We start from the raw sequence: 18,113 nt of genomic DNA, 5'->3' as shown, positions 1-18,113 counted from the left end.
GCCTCCCAGCCCCTGTAACAGTATGCATGTATCGGAAAGTTTTAATCTACACCTATGGGTGCTCTGTGGTCCAATTAGGGGTACACCCTCCAGAGACAGCTAACATATAATCCAAAAAAGCTGCACTCCAGACGCAGCGAATCCCAGCACGTCCACAGTCTTAGATCAACTGAAGTGGTTTCACTAATTAGCCTGATAGATACCGGCGAAATTTCCCTGGGGAAATTAGTGGTGTCCATCTCACATGGATTGATTATAATTTTGTTGGAGGCTTTTCCTCCTTGGGCGAGCATTTATACGAATCTAGAGATGCCAGTGGTCCAGCCCTTTGAAATGGTGTTGTAGGCTTTATTCCCATATGGTCCAATATCCAGCTACTGATAAAGTGATAATTTTCATGCAAGGTGCACTCAGAGCACCTAGTTTGGCTGGGGTTGGGGTTGAGGGGGATGACGGCTTGCCAACGCCCATCTGAATGTGTAGCAAAATTTGGTCTGCAACTTGCTTTCCATCGTGAGGGGGCAGAGAGATGACTGCAGGAGGAGCCCAGAGATCTCACCTAATTTTAACAACTGGTAAACCTGGCAAATGTTTACTCAAAGAACCTAGTAACTGTGTGAATGCCAAAATCGATAGGAATCCGTTTATATCCCGCCAAGAGCAGAGAAATAATATCTAGCCTCCTCCAGGTAAACTCACTCAAGTTCAGTGATATCAGTCATTTCTGGCTTAAAACCACTTCCATCTCCCTGGGGACTGCCCCTAATCCCTCTCTCCCTGGGTTCTGGGGGGGGGCAGCTTCAGTGCTCCACTCCTCCGTCTTCACTCTGTCCAGGGCTGACGTCCACAGAGGGGCAGGCACACTGCCATACTGGTGTCCTTTGGACCCATATGCCTAGACCCCCCAGGCAGCCCCTCTTACAGGGAGTCTTCCAGACTTGCCCCCACTCCCCAAGCAATGAGGTCAAAAGTAAAGCACCTACCTCCATAGTCTTGGATCCCCGAACTTGAGAGGAATTCTTCCACACCCACCCACCCTCCTGGGACCCTGCCCTCTCCTCTGTTGCTTTCCCTCCTACCCCCCCCCCCACCTAGTCCTAGGGGTGGGACTAGTGGTTCTGTATCACTGATCTTCCCTATTTTACACCTGGATGTAAGTTTTGGAACTCAGAAGCCAAGAATTTTTGTGTCTTTAATATCAGGCTCCTCTGGAACTATTTGCTCTGTTTTGGGACAGGGCCGGTCAGGAGTCCCTAAGTCCACGTGAACGGGGAGAGGGGTGGGCAGACAGAACACACCAGTAACACTCCATGGAACTCTCAGCTGGCCTAAGAGGACTCATTAGATCACATACGGCCCTGGATCTCTATTAAAAGCAAATGTCGCTAGGTGTTAGATAAAAGCAAAAGTGCCTTAGTGTGCCTTTATTGAATCTGACATTTTCCTCTCCTCCAGGAGAGACACCTGCCTGGGCACGCAGGGCGTGGGCGGTGGCTGGAGGGAGGGAAAGGAACAGACTCAGGAGAGAGGAGGTGCTTTAGCCCTGCTTCCCATTTCCCCCCAGGCCATGGGGCCCTGGACAAAATAGCAGCTCTCACTTGGGTTTTAAGGGGCGAGGGGGGAGCTTGAGTGGGAGAGGTGGGAACTAAAAATGAACGAAGGCGTGTGGACATTTGTGCACGGAGCTGGGTCCTGCTTGCGTGTGTGCAGCTTTCCTGGGAGGGGGCCCTGCTCCATCACCTGCCACAGCTGAGCTCCCTGTGCTCCAGTCACTCACTGGCTCCGACTCACAGGCCTTGTCCCGGCTGCTGGTGTGAGTGTTTGGAGGCTGGCGGAGGTAGTGTATCCTTCCTTTTGGTCTGGAGCTCTCGGACTCAGCACTTCTGCCGCCCCTTTGGGCTCACTGGACGATGCCGGAGAACGTGTTGATGGGCATCAGAAGGGGCTTGGGCTTGGCTTTGGTCCTGTCCACCTCCGGCTGGTGTGAACCGAGCCACGGCGCCTTGGACCTGTGCGCCCCGGAACACGGCTCTGGGCAGGGAGCAACCTCGAATCTGTGGGCGGAGAGAGGCCAGCTCGGGAGACCCATCTCTGCGGTCAGATCTGCTGGGGCCTTGTGAAGACAGCCCCTCTGTTACAGGGTATATGGGAGGAGGCCTCGCAGAGAGAGGAGGGGGAGTCAGGGCGAGGAAAGTGCACCCAGGTGGGGGTGAACACTGGGAGAGGAGGTGTGCCTGCGCGGGTCCCTCTGTGTATGCTGTCCTTACCCAAATACTCCACCTGGGGGGGGGGGCAGAAACCTCTAAGGGTCACATTAACTGGGGCACAGCAGGCCACAGAAGGTCAGCCCGTGTCAGAGGGGTCAGTGTCGGCACAGGGGGTTGGACCTGTGGCTGCGGCCATGGGCTGAGCGTATGTAGAGGAAATGTCCAGAAACATTAATACCATCGGCTGCCCCATTCATTTTCTCTTCTTCCTGGATTCCCAGGAAGTCACAGGGCAGTGGCCTCAGTCCACACCACCAGGTGGACCACACCTGCCCGGCCCCAGGGTCTGCCTCCGACAGGTGTCTTGGACTAGAGGCAGGAGGTGGCAGGGGCTGGCTCCATGGGGCACGGAGCGGTGGTGAGGCCCGGCCTCACCTGACCACATCCCTGTACGTGCGCCGACTGTCCTTGTCCAGCAACAGCGTCAGGAGCCTCTGGTCCTGGCTCTGGATCTGGATGGTGGCCGTCCGGAAGGTGTTTGTCACTGTCTACAACAGAGAGCTCGTGTGAGTGTCCCCTTCGCGACAGACGGCCTTGCCAACACCTCCTGCCCTCGGTGGTGTATTTCCGCGGTCCGGCCCACGGGGTCCCCAGCTCTCTTCTGCAAGGGACTCGGAGCCGTGACAACTCTGCAGAACCCGCATCTGGGCTCCCCTGGCCCTTGGGTCTCTCATTTCTGCAATTCTTCTCCCAATCTGTTGTCCTAAATTTCAAACCACCGGGAATGCTGTGGCTGGCGCTTGCTAGGTTACCAAGGTGCCTCAGCACCCCCATATCCCAGGTGCCTATGTTACACGTGCACTGTTGGGGGGGCAGTATGTCAGGGGTTCTAGGAGTCCTGACCGCCCTTCTCAGAATCGGATTACATACAAAATTATGTCCCTGGGAAGTGGCCAACTACCCTCGTGATGCAGATAGGGCCTGTATCTGTTTGTATCATGGAATCATCTAGGAGCCAGTTACAGGTGGGGTGTTCAGAGGGCCTTTCCGGGTGGTCGCCCTCCCCCCCCCCCCAGACAGCAACTTTGGGTGGTTCATCCCCACAGCATTCTGAGGCTTTAGAATTCTTGTTCAAGAATTTTCGAACTCTTGCTGCTCATAAGAATCACCTTTCCAAAATATAAAATTAGAGAGCCTGAGGCGGGGGGTTTGATCCCACCACCCTGAGATCACGACCCTGAGATCATGACCTGAGCTGAAACCAAGAGTCAGGCACTTAACCGACTGAGCCACCCAGGCGCCCCCAGGCGCCCCCAGGCATGGGCATTTTTGATAAGCTCCTGTGCAGGACTGAGAACCACGACGCTGATTCAGCTTTTTGCTGTAGGCTAAGCTGGGGGTGTCAAGCATGTCTGGGCATTTCGGCTGAACTGTTATTGGGGCGGGGGTGGGCCAGCCAGAAGTCTATGGCAGAGCGTACAAGAACCCCCCCCCCCCCAGGAGGAAGGCCAAAGCCCAGACTCTACAGTCAGACTGCCTGGATTCTGGTCTCGGCTCTGCCACTTATTAGCTGTGCGACCTTGGGCATGTTTCTTAATCTCTCTGTGCTTTTATTTCTCACCTATTGAGAAAAAAACAAAACCAAACATGGTAGTAATAGCGATTACCTTGTAGGATTGTTTTGTGACGATTAAAAGGGACAGAATATACCAAGTGCCCCGGACACAGTAAGCCCTGTATTTCTGTTGGCCCGTTGTTACTCTCCTTCTTAATTATAGTCATGCAAGAAGGGGCCAAGCATGAGTAGCGGCTTCAGTTGTCAGAGGGGATGGAGACCCCATTGTGGGTTCTTTTGCTGCTCCATCTGTCTCCCAGCCCAAGCCCCCTCCCGCCATCCCTCTATCTATAGACTCCTAGGAGTTGGAACAGGGGGGTTGTGAGCAAAGGCAGAAAGCCTTAGCCTTGCTAGGACAGAGGGTGACAAAAGGGGGGGGGACTTCTCCCCTGTTGTGCATTAGGACCCACGGCAGCATCGGGGCCTGGGGCCCTCAGCTATGGTGGGCAGTTGTGGTCCATGACCTTCCAGAAACACCTGGAGAGGCTGCAGGGAGGCTGGGGTCCTGTGCGGGCCGGGGAGTGGGGAAAGCCAGATGCATTATGATAGCTTAGGGGACCCCACCTGAACTGACCCCTGCTGGTGAGGGATATCCCGGGTTCCCTTAGAGGACAAGACTGAGGTCCAGAGGGATTGACTATGATCTTCTAAAGCTTTCACAGTAGTCGGTGTGGGACCCAGCTCCCTGACTCCCGATGCAGTGCTCTTTCTCTGTGTCAGGCCGCTCTAGGTAACTCCCAGCAGGATCTGGGCTTCCATGACCCTGCCCTCCAGGTCGCCAGAGCCAGTCCGCGGGCCTTCGTCCACCTGCGTGCCCTGCAGACAGATGCCTTCATTTCCCCTTTGTGGTCTGCTTGCCTGACACACGCAGACCTGGCTGGCTTTGGCCCCCGTGGGAGACCACAGGACTCTGGGGTTTCATTCTACAGGTGCAACCCTGGAGGTCAGTTAAAAGGGCCAGCCGATTTTGCAAAGGGTCTCGGTCTCAGTTCATCAGGAGTTGTGCAAGAGGCTGCCATTCACAGTCCACTGTTGGGTGGCTGCCTGCCTCCCATGCCCCCAAAGCTCCAATCCCACCATTCCTGCCTTATTTCCCACTACTTTCCTACATCGAACTTCCAATCTGGCCAGTATCGTCGCTGCCTCTTAAACTCACCAAGCCAACCACAACGAATGCCTGTGCTCTGCTGTTCTCCAAGCGGAGAACACCTTCACTCTAGCTCGCCACGAACCTCCCCCGCCCCTCGCGTTTATCATCCGTCCATTTGTGCAGAACACGTACGGACCGGCCTGGGTTCCGAGAGCAAAGAAGGGCTCCTGGAATCTCCCCGAGTAAGGCAGTGCGGGGGTGAAAGGGAACTCGATGGGGCGAGAAGTTTAGATTTCCCAAAAGCCTACAAGCAGGTTGTTTAGAGAGGTCACTGGAAACAGAAACTCTCGTTAGGGAACTGACCTGGAAAGAGGAAATGCACGAGGGTAAAGCGGTCCACCTCGGACCTCGAGGCTCCCGCACAGAGCTGTCCAATAGGAAGGCAGGTTTCAGCTCAGTGCGCAAGACCTCTCAGCCAATCAGAGCGCTCCTACAGTGGATGGGCGTCCCAGAAATAGTGCACTCAGGTTGGGGTGAGGTCCTGGAGACTGGAGTGGGGGGGACACACAGACTAGAGGCAAACATCCGGGAGCTCCGGTGTGGGCGAGACAGCACGCGGAATGCTCAGAGCGCTGGGGAGAATGGGGAGGACCAGGGGACGAGGGCACTCGTAGTCCATCGCTGTAGAGAGATCATGCCATTCACGGTGTTACACGTGCTCCCATGGCTGGGTCCCCAGGGCTGTACGGGAGCACCGAGGGGCCACCGAACTTACCCAGGAGGGGGCTGGGGGGATGGGTGTGGAGGGAAGGGGGAAGAGCATCAGGGAGGGCCTCCTGGGGGAGATGACACCTGAGTTTCAATTTGAAAGAGCTATGAAAAGAAGATGGGGAAGAGAAAGGTAGGACCGGGTTTCAGGCCATGCACAGCGCTTAAGCAAAGGCACAGACGTGTGTCTGCGAGAACACGTCACCATGCTGGGAGGTCAAGGGCCTGCAGATTCTGGCTGGAGTCGCAGACGGAGCGGAAGCGGAGCCACGCTGGGCAACACTGAAGAGCTTTTCTGCCCTTCTGTCCTGGAGAATGGGAGATGACAGAGGGATTTTAAGCACAGACAGGCATGCCCGAGTTTTATTTTAGAAAGATCCCTCGGGCAGAGATGTGGACCTAAGGAGCATTGCAGTGGCATCAGGGGGACCAGCGAGGAGGCTACTGGGTTGGTCCAGGAAAAGGGGATGGTGAAGGTCTGGACCAAGAGTGACCAAGCTGTCCTGATCTGCCTGGGACTGTCCGGGCTTTCGCACAGAATGTCCCATGCCCCGGGAAGCAGTCCTCAGTCCTGGGCAAATTGGGGTGGCTTGTCAACCTAGGTGGCTCAGAAGGAGGGGGATGGGGGAAGGGAGAGGTTCGAGAAGCATTGAGAGAGGAAACCAGCAGGACCCAGGGAAGGGAGGAAGAGGAGGCCTCTGAGGGGACTCCCAGGATGCTGGCGGAGGTGACCAGTTAATGAAGTACCGTTAAGTGAGAGGTGAGCCACAGCCGGGGAAGGATGAATTAAAACATCATTGTCAGCACGTATATAGCTTTTACTTGGCTACGCACTCTTCTGAGAGCTTTGCACGTGACAATCATTTCATCCCACAGCAACTGGGTGAGGTCAGTGCTATTGCTATCATCCCCATTTACAGATGGTGAGACCGAGGCATGGGCAGCTTGATGACCTCGCCTCACGTCACACGGCTGGGAAATGGCAGAGCCGAGCTCAGAACCCAGGCCGTCTCAGTCCGGTTCCGGAGAGCTCTTAACTACCTGAAAGTACCAGCTTTGGTTTCGAAGGTCGTGCGTGTGGGGTGTTGGGGGACGTCTGGTTCATGTGGAGTTGAATACACAGTTAGAAACTCGGGGGGGTGACTGTCAGAGCAGGAGATAGAGATTTGGGTGTCCCGAACACAGCGGACCCCAATCACATACATGGGTTAGGTCGTCCAGGGAATGAGAACAGAAGGGGGCCGTGGATGGACGTTAAGAACAGTAGTTGTTTAAGGAACCAGTTTAGGAAAAAGAGCCCAGGGAAAGAGGCCGAGAAGTCACAATTCAGACATGTAGAACTTTGAGAAAAAGAGGAAAATTTTAAACCTATATTAGAAAACTTGTTAGGACCAAAAGATGGGCGTCTCCAGATTGATAACGTCCCTTAAAGATCCACGATAATGAATGAAAAAAATTCCACCAATGCCTATGCTTGTGGTATTTCAGAACCTTCTGTGAAATGAAGCTTCAGAAGCTTCTAGAAAGGGAGAGAAAGGAATGGTCTTAAATGAAGACTGGGCAGAAGAAGGCATCCAATTTTGCAGTAGCATCAGAAGCTAGAACATTCAGGTTTGAACAAACTGAGATCAAAGGGACGAAATCAAAGCCGGGAATGTGGACAAACCTTCCTTGTTCCGGAGAGACGCAGCAGACAAACATTTCTACATTGCAGATTAGAGTAACAGAATGTGTTTGACCTAATCATTAAGTACCTTCTTTTGCATCCTACAGACAGAAGACACACATGCTCTCTTTACTTATCACAGGATATTTAAAAATTGATCATTTATGGGGCAGTGAAGACAATGCCATATAAATTCTAAAGTTGAAGTTGTGCGTGTCAGACGCTTTGGTCATCCCAGGGGCATTTGGTGATGTCAGGAATCAAGGGGCTTGGGTTTCAACAGCCATGGGGACCAGGGGACAGGCCCAAGGAACTGAAACTGAGATCCCCTTCAAGAACTCTTGAAGGTCATGCTTTCAGCAAAAGACTCGATTAGAAAAACAGCAGCTGTGCTATGGGGTGAGGAGGACGAGGCTCCCCTGGGAATTCCAAGGCACATTCTGCCCTTAGGTGGCTCTGGGGTATACGTGTTCCCTGTCTGCATGGTCTGGGAATTTCTGAGCCTAGAAATTAACTGGAAATACAGTCCTGGGCTGATAATGTCCTGGGGGCTCATGGCAAAGGCAGATACAGAATTTCTTTAGAAGGTCAGGTTTTTTACCCAGATTTCCCACAGATAAAACCCCAACGGGTAGGAGCTCCTAGCTGAGGAGGCATCAAGGAAGTGAGCACCCATGTGTCTCCAGCTCTCCATTGCGGACAGATATACAGAAAAGAGGCTGGACGTTTGCCCCTTGGAATAGCAACATTCATCTTCTCTAGAAAATGGGACTTGAAGTGGTTTTACTTCTTTGTGCTTTTTTTTTTTCATTTCCCCCATATCACTAAACTTTTGTTTATAAGTTAAAACATTATTTTTAAAGGGGAAGATAAAGTAACGTTAAGGAGTGGAAGGTGAGGGGCCCCTGGGTGGCTCAGTCGTTAAGCATCTGCCTTCGGCCCAGGGCGTGATCCTGGCGTTCTGGGATCGAGCCCCGCATCGGGCTCCTCCGCTGGGAGCCTGCTTCTTCCTCTCCCACTCCCCCTCCTTGTGTTCCTTCTCTCACCTTCCCTCTATCTCTGTCAAATAAATAAATAAAATCTTAAAAAAAAAAAGGAGTGGAAGGGGAGCTTTGGTCTTAGTGGCACGGAGGTGACTTCGCCATGGTGGGGTGGGCTGTATGCAGACAGCAGCGGGGGGTTGGGGTGGGTGGGCTGTATGCAGACAGCAGCAGGGGGGAGAGTCTTAGACAAGCGTCTGGAACAGGGTTCAGGTGTAATCATGGGATTCACAGCCCAGCTGAGCAGGGAGGTGAAGTGCAGAGAGCCCATCAGACAGGGAGCATATGGGCGGGTCCTGGGTCAGTATGGATAAGGGAATCCAGGGCAGCGAGGTTAGAAGAGCTGGCTCGATTTGGTCCAAGGTTTGTTGTGCATGAATCCGGCTGCAGGGGAGCCAGAACGTGCACGCAATGTCCATTTTTGGGCATGTCCTAGGTCCTTGGAGGGCCGGCAAGTGGAGGGCAGGACCTTAACTCTGAGTCTTACTTACGCTCAGCACCTCACAGTTGAGGGGAAAGAAGATTCTTTCCCATTGGAAGACCCGCGTCGACAGCAAAGGCTCTGAAGTCATTTCCCTTTCTCTGAACACCCTCACTCCGGGCTCCCAGCCACCTACCCTGTTGGAGCGCCCCTTCGACCCAGTACTTACAGAGAAGGACCTGCCCGCCAAATTGGAGGACTTGACCACCTCCGTCACGCTGACATTCAGGCACGTGTGGTCTGTGACGGGAGCAGCAGATGGTGGGGTGTGGGTGGGCCCTGAACCTGGGAGGAACGAGGTGGGACGTGACCTTGGGTCACGCGGGTCATTTTCCTGGCTTCATTACCTCTCCAGTGAAAGCTGCTAACACGAATAATGCCTATCTCCTAGGATTCAAAGAGCTGACGTGTTTGGCGTAGAACACGGCCTGGCCTCCGACGAAGGTGTTCAGGGACGTGATCCACCGTACGAAACTTGCCATCATTCCAGAAGACCAGAGAGCTAACGGCAGAGCTCATACGTATAATTTACAATAGGCATGTAAATTGGTATCTGTTATCATCCCCATTTTAGATTTGGTAGTTAGGTACCTAGATCGACTATCTGATTATCTATTGGAGAGCTCTAATTAGGTCATTGGCCAGAATTAGATCACTGGGACCAGTGGCGCCTTTTGTGAACTGGAGAGCACCTCCCCGTGGAACGGCAGTCAAAACACAACATCTCCAAACCCAACACAAGTAGCTCTGAGGCCTGACGCAGAGACAAGAAGGCAACCGCACCCCCTCCACGGGGTCCATCCACCTTTCAGCTGGAGTCTCATGGGGCTACAGGCTCGTCAAGCCAGAGGCCGCGGCTACGGTCTGTTCCCCCCTGGTGAGCAGCCTGACGGTGGGGACCGCGCTCATCCAGGTACCCGGTGTCCAGCCCTGGGCCCAGCACCAGTAGGGGCTCAGCCTTGTTCTAGGATCTCAGGGACAGGTGGGAGGCCCAACTCCCCTGGCTCTCCCCATCTACAGTCACTCGACTGTCATTCTCCTTCTCCCCCATCCTCTCCACTTCTCATGCCTTCTCTGTCCCTCTCTGCTATCCCCACTCCTCACCGTCAGTGTCACTGGTTGGAAGGGCCTTCAGGACCAGCCCAGTGGCCCGCAGGGAACCGGTGACCTCTTGGGCGCGGTGGCTGAGCAGGGCCTGGGGAGGGGGAGGCAGGAACAGTTGGGGGTCCTCAGAAGAGCCCTGCCCTGGGCATCCTCACGTCAACAGTCCTGCTTCCCGCCCCTGCCCTGGCTGAGATTCTTGTCTATGTCACTCGTGTCCAACAAGGGGCTGGCTGAGAAAGGCTCAGAGCACTCTCGGCCCCGGGGAGCACGTTAGTCAGCCTCCCAGACCCAAGGGACTATGTCTCTGATGACATCAGTTCAAGCATCTGGTCGGCCAGGGAGGAAGGTATTTTTGAGTGATGGCACAGCCCATCTGACTTATTCCTTAAGTCAGATGGCCTCCAGGGCTGCATGCAACAACTGTGATCCACCCATCCCTGCAAACCTCTCCAAAGGGTGGGAGAAGCTGTGGGGGAGGGGTTGGGGGAGGGGCAGGTTCAGGAAAACAGGTTGAAGGTTCCTCTGGCTCTGTGTGCTCCCCACCTGCACCGTCCCTGACACCTGCTTCCACCCCGCCGTACCCCCCGACCTCCTCCGAGCACGACCGCCCATGGCCACGCACCTTCTGGTAGCAGATGGACAGCTCGGCCCCTGGGCCCTCGGCTGCGCCCTTCCTCCTGGGTGAAAAGCCATCTGAGGGACAAGGGGAGGAGAGGCTGCGTGTGGGAGCCTCCCGCCCCTCCCGCCCCTCCTGCCCTGCGCCCCACCTCACTGAGGACGAGCTAAGCTCCTGAATTTGACAGCACGTCCTCCTGGATGGAAGGAAGCACCGGTCTGGGCAGGCTTGGAGGAGCCAAGGGCATCCCGGTATTCCGTGGAGGTGAGGGGTGGGAGGACTTTCTGGAAACAGGGCTTGGGGTGGGGAAAGCTGAGTCAGCTGGCTCTGGGAAAGGGGAGAGAGACGCTCACCTTTGGGGAATTTGGAGTCTTGGATCTTCACCTTCAGCTCGGTGAGGAAAATGTCCTCTGTGGGGTCTTGACTCAGGTCCCTGAAGATCTGGAGGGAATGGGGGGGCGGGGAGAAGGTTGCAGGAGGCCAGCTCTGCCAAGGCAGCTCGCCCTCCTGACCCAGAGCCCGAGCGTGTGGATAGTTGAACAGTGTCCGGAAGCAGGCGGGGTCCCCCACCATCGTGCTAGTGCCAGATTCTGAGCCGTACCCAGGGATTTCCTGCACCTGTGGTCCACATGTCTCCAGCCACGTAACACATTTCTAAGTTAGGGAAGAAGCTGGCCTTGAACCCTCACTACCTGTAGCCACTACGGTCTAACGGGCAGGGCCGAAGCGGGGCACACAATTCTCATGGGGCGGGGCTGTGTTGGGTGAGGCCCAGAGAGGGGAACCACATTCCTGACCTGCACCCCAAGGCGGGCTGGGATGGAAGGGCTAGAGGGAGCTGAGTCGCTCTTGGGGGTGCCCAGAAATCTGGGCCGGAGGGGCCTCTGAGGAGAGCCGGGCAGCACAGCGGGGGAAGAGTGGCCACAGGATTTTTGAGAGCAGGGATCCCGAAAGAAAAGCGGCTGCCGAGAGTGGGCTGGGAGCTGGGCCGGCACTCACAGCGAGGCCTCGTGCTCCCATGGACTGTCAACAATTTCTCAGATGCCAGCATCCTTAGGGGAGGCTGCTCTGTGACCCTGATGGGTCAAGACAGACAGCAGACCCTGTCACGGTCGCAAACACCGGAACAAACGGAACGCCATGCGGGCCGCGTCCCCCACCCTCCCATCGCAGCAAGCACGAGCAGGGCCGCTGCCTCTCAGAATTGAAGGGTCACTCTGATTTAAGAACGACCGAGATGCCCAGTGACAGAACCACTCCCGGCCTCCCGACAGCATCCGAGCCAGGGTATAGTCCCGCTTTGGGGGCGCCCCCCCCAAATCACCCAACTCGAGCCTCACGCCACATGATAAGTTCCTCCTAACGGCCTCTGCCCCTGTTGCCCACGCTGTGCACTGCTCCTTGCGGCTGGGCCCACGTCCGTTAACCCAGCTCTGTGCGGGGGGGGGAGGGGGGGGCACACTCCTGGGGCCTCCGGCTGAAGGCGTCGACCATCGACCATCGACTGTGGACGGATGCCTAAGCTTTCCTTTTATTTGCTGTGCTGAGATGTTTACACCTTTACCTGCGCGAGAGTTCTCCCATTTGCTCCACTTTGTGTTGTTTCGTTTTGTCTTTTGGAAACCCAAGAAAGGGCCCAAATCCCTCATTTAGGTCACAAAGGGGGGAGGTGATAAAGACCCACCACGGGACGCCGAGGGGAAAAGGAGAATTCAAAAGGAGACAGGAAGCGGCAGACGCAGCCCCCAGAAATCTCCGGGGGATGGGGCGGTGCTGGGTCCCCCGGAACACGGAATGGGGACTCACAGAAAGAGCCGTTAGACTGGCACTGGCAGGGAGACCCCAGCGAAAGCTTGGGACACGTGCCCATGTACGTCCAGCGTTGTCGCAGACGTTTGCTGTGGGAATGCGCGCTGGAACTTTGGGTGAACGGGGCACAAGGGACCGAGACCCGGTGGGGGAGGGGGCTCAAGAGTCCCTTTTGTTGGGACCCTACTCTGCACAGGACCACGCTCTGGTCAACCTACGTGACCTCATTTAACTCTCCAGCAGCCCCAGGAGATGGGTCTCAGCCTCCTTTAAGGACCCTGGACACTGAGGCTCGGAGATGTGCGCTGACTTCCCCAAGGTCACAAGCGGCAAAGCTGGGCTGTCATTCAACATCTCAGCCGCTGCTCTGGAATCATCTGCGTGCCTACCTCCTTGCCCTGCCCCGCCCCCACGTCTCTACCATAGTCGAAGCCTCATGAAACCCCTAAGGCCGGCGAAGGTCATAATGCCTCTTTTGTAGGCGGACAGGATGAATTTTAGAGAAGTGGAGGCGCCCATGACCACAGAGCTAGCAAGCAGAGGGACCGGCAAGGCTGTGGACTCTACCGCCTCACACGGCCTCTGACTCCACGCCCCCTGCACGCTCCGGCCAGCCACCACCACACAGATTCACTGCACGACACGTGCACGTACACACACACACACATGCATGGACACACAGGCACACACATGCACACGCACTATTTATTGTGTGAATGGCAGGAGACTCAAAACTCAGATTCAAGGGGCGCCTGGCTGGCTCAGTTGGTGGAGCATGTGACTGTTGATCTCAGGGTTGTGGGTTCGAGCCCCATGCTGGGAGTGAAGATTACTTAAAAATAAGACCTTTAAAAAATCAGATTCACACAAAATGCAGAACCGTCTCCCCAGGGACTCACAGTTTTGGTGGGGAGCGATGTGTAGAGCAGGGACGCGACGGAGGTGTAGGGAAAAGCAAGGACTGTGTCCACAGTGCCGTGGACACAGAGGAGAAGCACCTGAGCCCGCTTCGGGGGCAAGAGGAGCAGAGGGGAGGGTTGGCGAGGATGCAGGGGGGAGGTGGTGGAGTTGAGAAGGGCAGTCCAGGTTAGGGCACAGTGGGAGCAAAGCCTTGGAGGGGGGAGCATCAGGGTATGCATTTAAAGCAAAGACAGAATGAGGGGCTGCTGGGCAAAGAAGCCTCCCTGAAGGTCACAGAGGAGGAGAAGCAGAAGAGAAGTTTCCAGAAGTCAGGCAAGGGGTGGGCCTTAGGCAGGGGAGATGCATGCTTTAATTTTGCACACAGATATCATACATTTAACTGTACAGTAAAGAAAAAACGTATTGTGGCTCATGGTGTCAGATGCAGAAGAGGGCCCAGTAGGAGAGGAAAGGAGAGTGTCCTTCGGGCCTGGTGACTGGAGGTCACTGGCAAGAACAGTGTCAGAAGAGCCAGGCTGCCTGGTTGGAGGACAGAGCGAAACAGAAAGAGACGGACATGGTGGTCGGGCCATCTAACTCCACAGCCCTGGCTTCAGGGTCACGGCGATCAGCCTGCAGATAAGCACTAGCCTCGATCCCACTGGAAAAGGGGCGCCCTCTCCCCGACTGGGGTTGCTGAGCTTGCAAAAAGGCTGGCCTGGGACTGCTGAGGGTCATCTGGTAGCCAGGACGGGAGACGAAGCGAGACAGATGCAGCGCTGATCGCCCCGTTTGAAACCCCCCCAGTCCCAGCTTTTCCAAAGCCACGTCAACTCTGCGCTTGCCAGTGAGGTGAGGCAATAGATCTCTTTTTCTGACACCGGTTTTTAAGATGTCTGGTACCTGCAACTCCAGGAGTCTTCCCCGACACCAAACGGGAGCCAGGAGGGGCATTTTGCAAGTGAACAGGCCGAGTGCTGGAGCGGTGAGCACCCTCGTACCCCGTGGGGACTGGGAGGCCTGCCCGCTGGAGCCCTGCGTGCAGACCCCATGCCTCCGGAGGCTGAAGTGTCCGGGGGCCGGGGTGCAGGTGTGTGTCAGTGAGGGATAGTAAGAAGGCGGTCAACAATTGTTGGAGAGGATGTGGAGAAAGGGGATCCCTCCTACATTGTTGGTGGGAATGCAAGTTGGTACAGCCACTCTGGAAAACAGTGTGGAGGTCCCTTAAAAAGTTAAAAATTGAGCTACCCTATGACCCAGCCATTGCACTACTGGGTATTTACCCCAAAGATACAGATGTAGTAAAGAGAAGGGCCATATGCACCCCAATGTTCATAGCAGCAATGTCCACAATAGCCAAATCGTGGAAGGAGCCGAGATGCCCTTCAACAGATGAATGGATTAAGAAGCTGTGGTCCATATATACAATGGAATATTACTCAGCTATCAGAAAGAACGAGTTCTCAACATTTGCTACAACATGGACGGCACTGGAGGAGATAATGCTAAGTGAAATAAGTCAGGCAGAGAAAGACAACTATCATATGATTTCTCTCATCTATGGAACATAAGAACTAGGAAGATCGGTAGGAGAAGAAAGGGATAAAGAAAGGGGAGGTAATCAGAAGGGGGAATGAAGCATGAGAGACTATGGACTCTGAGAAACAAACTGAGGGCCTCAGAGGGGAGGGGGGTGGGGAATAGGATAGGCTGGTGATGGGTAGTAAGGAGGGCACGTATTGCATGGTGCACTGGGTGTTATATGCAACTAATGAATCATCGAGCTTTACATCGGAAACCACGGATGTACTGTATGGTGACTAACATAATATTAAAAAAAAAAAAAAAGGCGGTCAGCAGAGCTGGTCGAACTTAGCGCAGGGAGGAGAAACACTGCTTCCAAGACAGCGCCTCTCTGGCCGGATCAGCCTACAAGAGCTGGACAGTCTTGGGCACTAGAGGGTTTAAAAACCCGACTTCCCTGCCACCATCTGAGCCTGGGAGCTTGAAAACCAGGTGGGAGATAAGGGTGAGACAAAGTCTGGAAGAGTCTGACCCTCGGGCTTTCCCTCCCAGGCCCCGTCACTGAGGCAACACGCTTAGCAGGAAAATGAATGGAAACTGTGCAGGCCCCAGAGGTTCTGTGCATTTTCGGTTACAGGGACGGAACGGGGGCACAGGGGGCCCAGGAGAGGGGCTGGCTGACCGGAAGGTCCGGGAGGAGGTGGGCGCGGACGGGAAGGGCACGGACGACGGGGTTTTGCGGGAGCTGGAGGCGCTCCGTGTCCACTGGGGAGGTGCGCGCAAAGGTGTGGATGCTTCGATAGGTGTGGACAGCAGGTGTGGGGGCAGCTAATGGTCTCCACGTCCCCTGGTGGAGTGGACGGCAAAGTCACTTGCTGCAAGCGAAGGGTGGGAGGAAACTGGGGAAGGGGGAGCGTGCCAAGAAGGCAGCATAGGCCCGGCTGAGGCTGGCCACCACGGAGGTGTCCATGTCCAGCCAGAGGGCTCCCAAGTGTTTTCCAGATGGTTCTCGGGAGCCCAAGCTAAGCGGAAGGTAAGGCACACTGCAGCACTGCTCTGGGCTTGGGAGACAGCAGGGCAGGGAGGCCGGGGTTGGGACGGGAAACCACCGCAAGGGGCCGGCGAACAAGAGAAAGTAGAAGGATCTGCCAGTCTCTTCAAGGAGGCAGGTCGTGGGGGAGAAGGTGAGAGGGTCTTGCAGGGACGGGAGTTTGTGATCAGCTGCCTGTCCCCCGTCCTCCACAGGGTCAAGGCCTACGGCGTCCCCCCAAGTGAACAAGTTCTGTCTCTGCTTGCACTGGGGCTCTTTGAAGCTGAGAATTATCTGATGCGTCCAAAGAGTGGGAAGGTAGAGTTAATAACCAAGTCTGGCGAGTCTGTGATTTGGACCTTGGTGACCTGTATTTCCCCAGGGCCGGGGTGTTTAGGGGTGGGGTCCTGGGGTCCTGCAGGCTGGCACACTACCCGTGGAATCTGGGGGTGGGGATACTTACCCTGACCGTGTAGATCTGGAAGTAGATGGGTTGGGTGCCCATGCGAACGTAGTAGGTGATAACATCCAGGAGGAAGGGGTCCACAGTCCGGGATGTGTCCAGGGAAGGGGGCTGTGAGGGGACAGAGAAGGTCTTCAGCCACCACCCTCCATGCCACTGTGGTGGGGGGGTGCTATTTTGGTAACAGAGAAACTCCAATGCTCCCACACACCCTCTGTGAGGCACTAATCCAGCTGGTCACTCAACACATTCCAGGCCTTTCCTTCCACCCGATTTCTACTCCTAACGCAGACATCCCTGTCCTCTGATTCATTCCACTTGCACAGAGACACGGTGGGGGGGGCCTCTGGGTGGAAGGCACTGAGCTGGGTGCTTGGGGTAGACAAGACGCTTGAGAATACAGCCAAGCATTCCAGAGTCTGGGCTGGGTTCCAGCCACTCACTGGCCAGGTGACCCGGGGCATGAGAAGTGAGGTGATCTGCTGTCTCCTTCAGCTCTTGGGGTATTTAAGTAAATCAACAGATTAATTTACATGTATGGGTTATTGGGAAAACACTAGTGCCGTGCCCTACAGGACTTCCTCGTATGATTATAAAGCAGAACCACAGGGTTGGGTTTTTTTTTTTTTTCTTTCTTTTAGGTAAATAGAATGCTTACACAGTACCAGGGTTGGAAAGCAGCTAGAGTCGATCTCATCCAGCTCATACGCAACCCTACAATATCTCTTCTGACTTTCTGGTCTGGTCTACCAAAACAGCATTTCCTTCAGAAAGGCCACACAGAGAAACGGTGAACGTACTCTAACAAGACTGTCCTTGCTCACACTGTTTCCAGTCTCTTCACATGGAAACCCCTTTTGGAGGAAGCGTCGGGGCCGTACAAATTGTTAATTACGAGGGCAAGGAGAGCAGGGAGGACCCCAAATGCTGGGAGTGTCCCGGCATGGATAGCAAAGCTACCAACATTCCTCCTCTAACAACCTCCAGGTTTTGAGAAAAAAGTATTTCAATACCCAACTAAACAGTCCCCTGTGGGTACGCAAAGACATTTTTCGGGTCAGCAGTAATTCAGGAAACAGGCCTTCCCCCACTCCTCTATTAGAAGGTATAAGAAAGCACCCCAGTCACGTAGAGTGCCAAGTTACTCCTTTACTACTGGAGTACTTGCTGCCCAGATAGACAGGAGGGGAGAGATATCGTCCACAACGGCAAGAAAAAAACCCCTAGGAAACATAAGGAGGAAATTTAACCAGAAATGGGTAAAAGCGCCGTGATCAACGGTGCACAGCTATTCTGAGGGACCCCCAAGAAGACCGTGCTATGTGGAGATGAACACCATGCCCCCGGAGGGGGCTGCTTCACCCCCTAAAAGAGGCGGAGTCTCCTCCAAATTTAATCGAAATCCCAAGGAGGGGAGGAGTAGAAAAAAAAAAAAAAAAGAACAAAACCTGACCAAATTTCTAATGTTTATCTAGAAACAAACACAAACAAATATAGTGTGAAAGGTTTTCATGAAGAGTGACGGGGTAGGCTTACCCGGCCAGCTTTTACATTCAAAAATGCTAACGTGGCTGGGAATGAATGGATCAATGAGGAAGAGTTAAGTGTCCCGGAATAAACTCAAGCATCTGTAAAAATTTAGTAGTGATAAAACTGGCATTTCAGACTGACAGGGCAAGATGGCTCAGGCAATAAATAGCTTTAGGACAACTGGCTAAGCATTTGGGGGAAAAAATGTGCATGCTTCACACTCAACCCTGAAATCAATCGCAGGCAGGTTATTTAAATGGAAAAACCGAG

The 18,113-nt window shown here is 54.6% G+C and overlaps 1 protein-coding gene and 1 non-coding gene across 2 annotated transcripts in view; one reads left to right on the top strand and one right to left on the bottom strand.

The window, feature by feature from the left end:
- Positions 1-327: 327 nt before the first annotated feature.
- The window catches only part of PIK3R6 (phosphoinositide-3-kinase regulatory subunit 6), a 54,741-nt gene continuing 36,955 nt past the window's right edge, over positions 328-18,113 (bottom strand). The window contains exons 14-20 of the mRNA XM_026520968.4: positions 16,314-16,424; positions 10,941-11,028; positions 10,594-10,664; positions 9,972-10,062; positions 9,037-9,152; positions 2,643-2,755; positions 328-2,054 (exon numbers count right to left, since the gene is read on the bottom strand). Coding sequence (XP_026376753.1) covers positions 1,901-2,054; positions 2,643-2,755; positions 9,037-9,152; positions 9,972-10,062; positions 10,594-10,664; positions 10,941-11,028; positions 16,314-16,424 — 744 coding nt within the window. The 3' untranslated portion in view covers positions 328-1,900. The remainder of the gene's footprint in view (positions 2,055-2,642; positions 2,756-9,036; positions 9,153-9,971; positions 10,063-10,593; positions 10,665-10,940; positions 11,029-16,313; positions 16,425-18,113) is intronic.
- TRNAN-GUU (transfer RNA asparagine (anticodon GUU)) lies at positions 13,147-13,219 on the top strand. Its single transcript has one exon. It is a non-coding gene; the product is annotated as a tRNA-Asn (tRNA).

The sequence above is a fragment of the Ursus arctos genome, unplaced genomic scaffold (genome assembly GCF_023065955.2).
Source record: "Ursus arctos isolate Adak ecotype North America unplaced genomic scaffold, UrsArc2.0 scaffold_14, whole genome shotgun sequence".
Classification (NCBI taxonomy): domain Eukaryota; kingdom Metazoa; phylum Chordata; class Mammalia; order Carnivora; family Ursidae; genus Ursus; species Ursus arctos.
The sequence above is the reverse complement of the archived record's forward strand: the minus strand, read 5'-3'. Positions and strand labels throughout refer to the sequence as shown.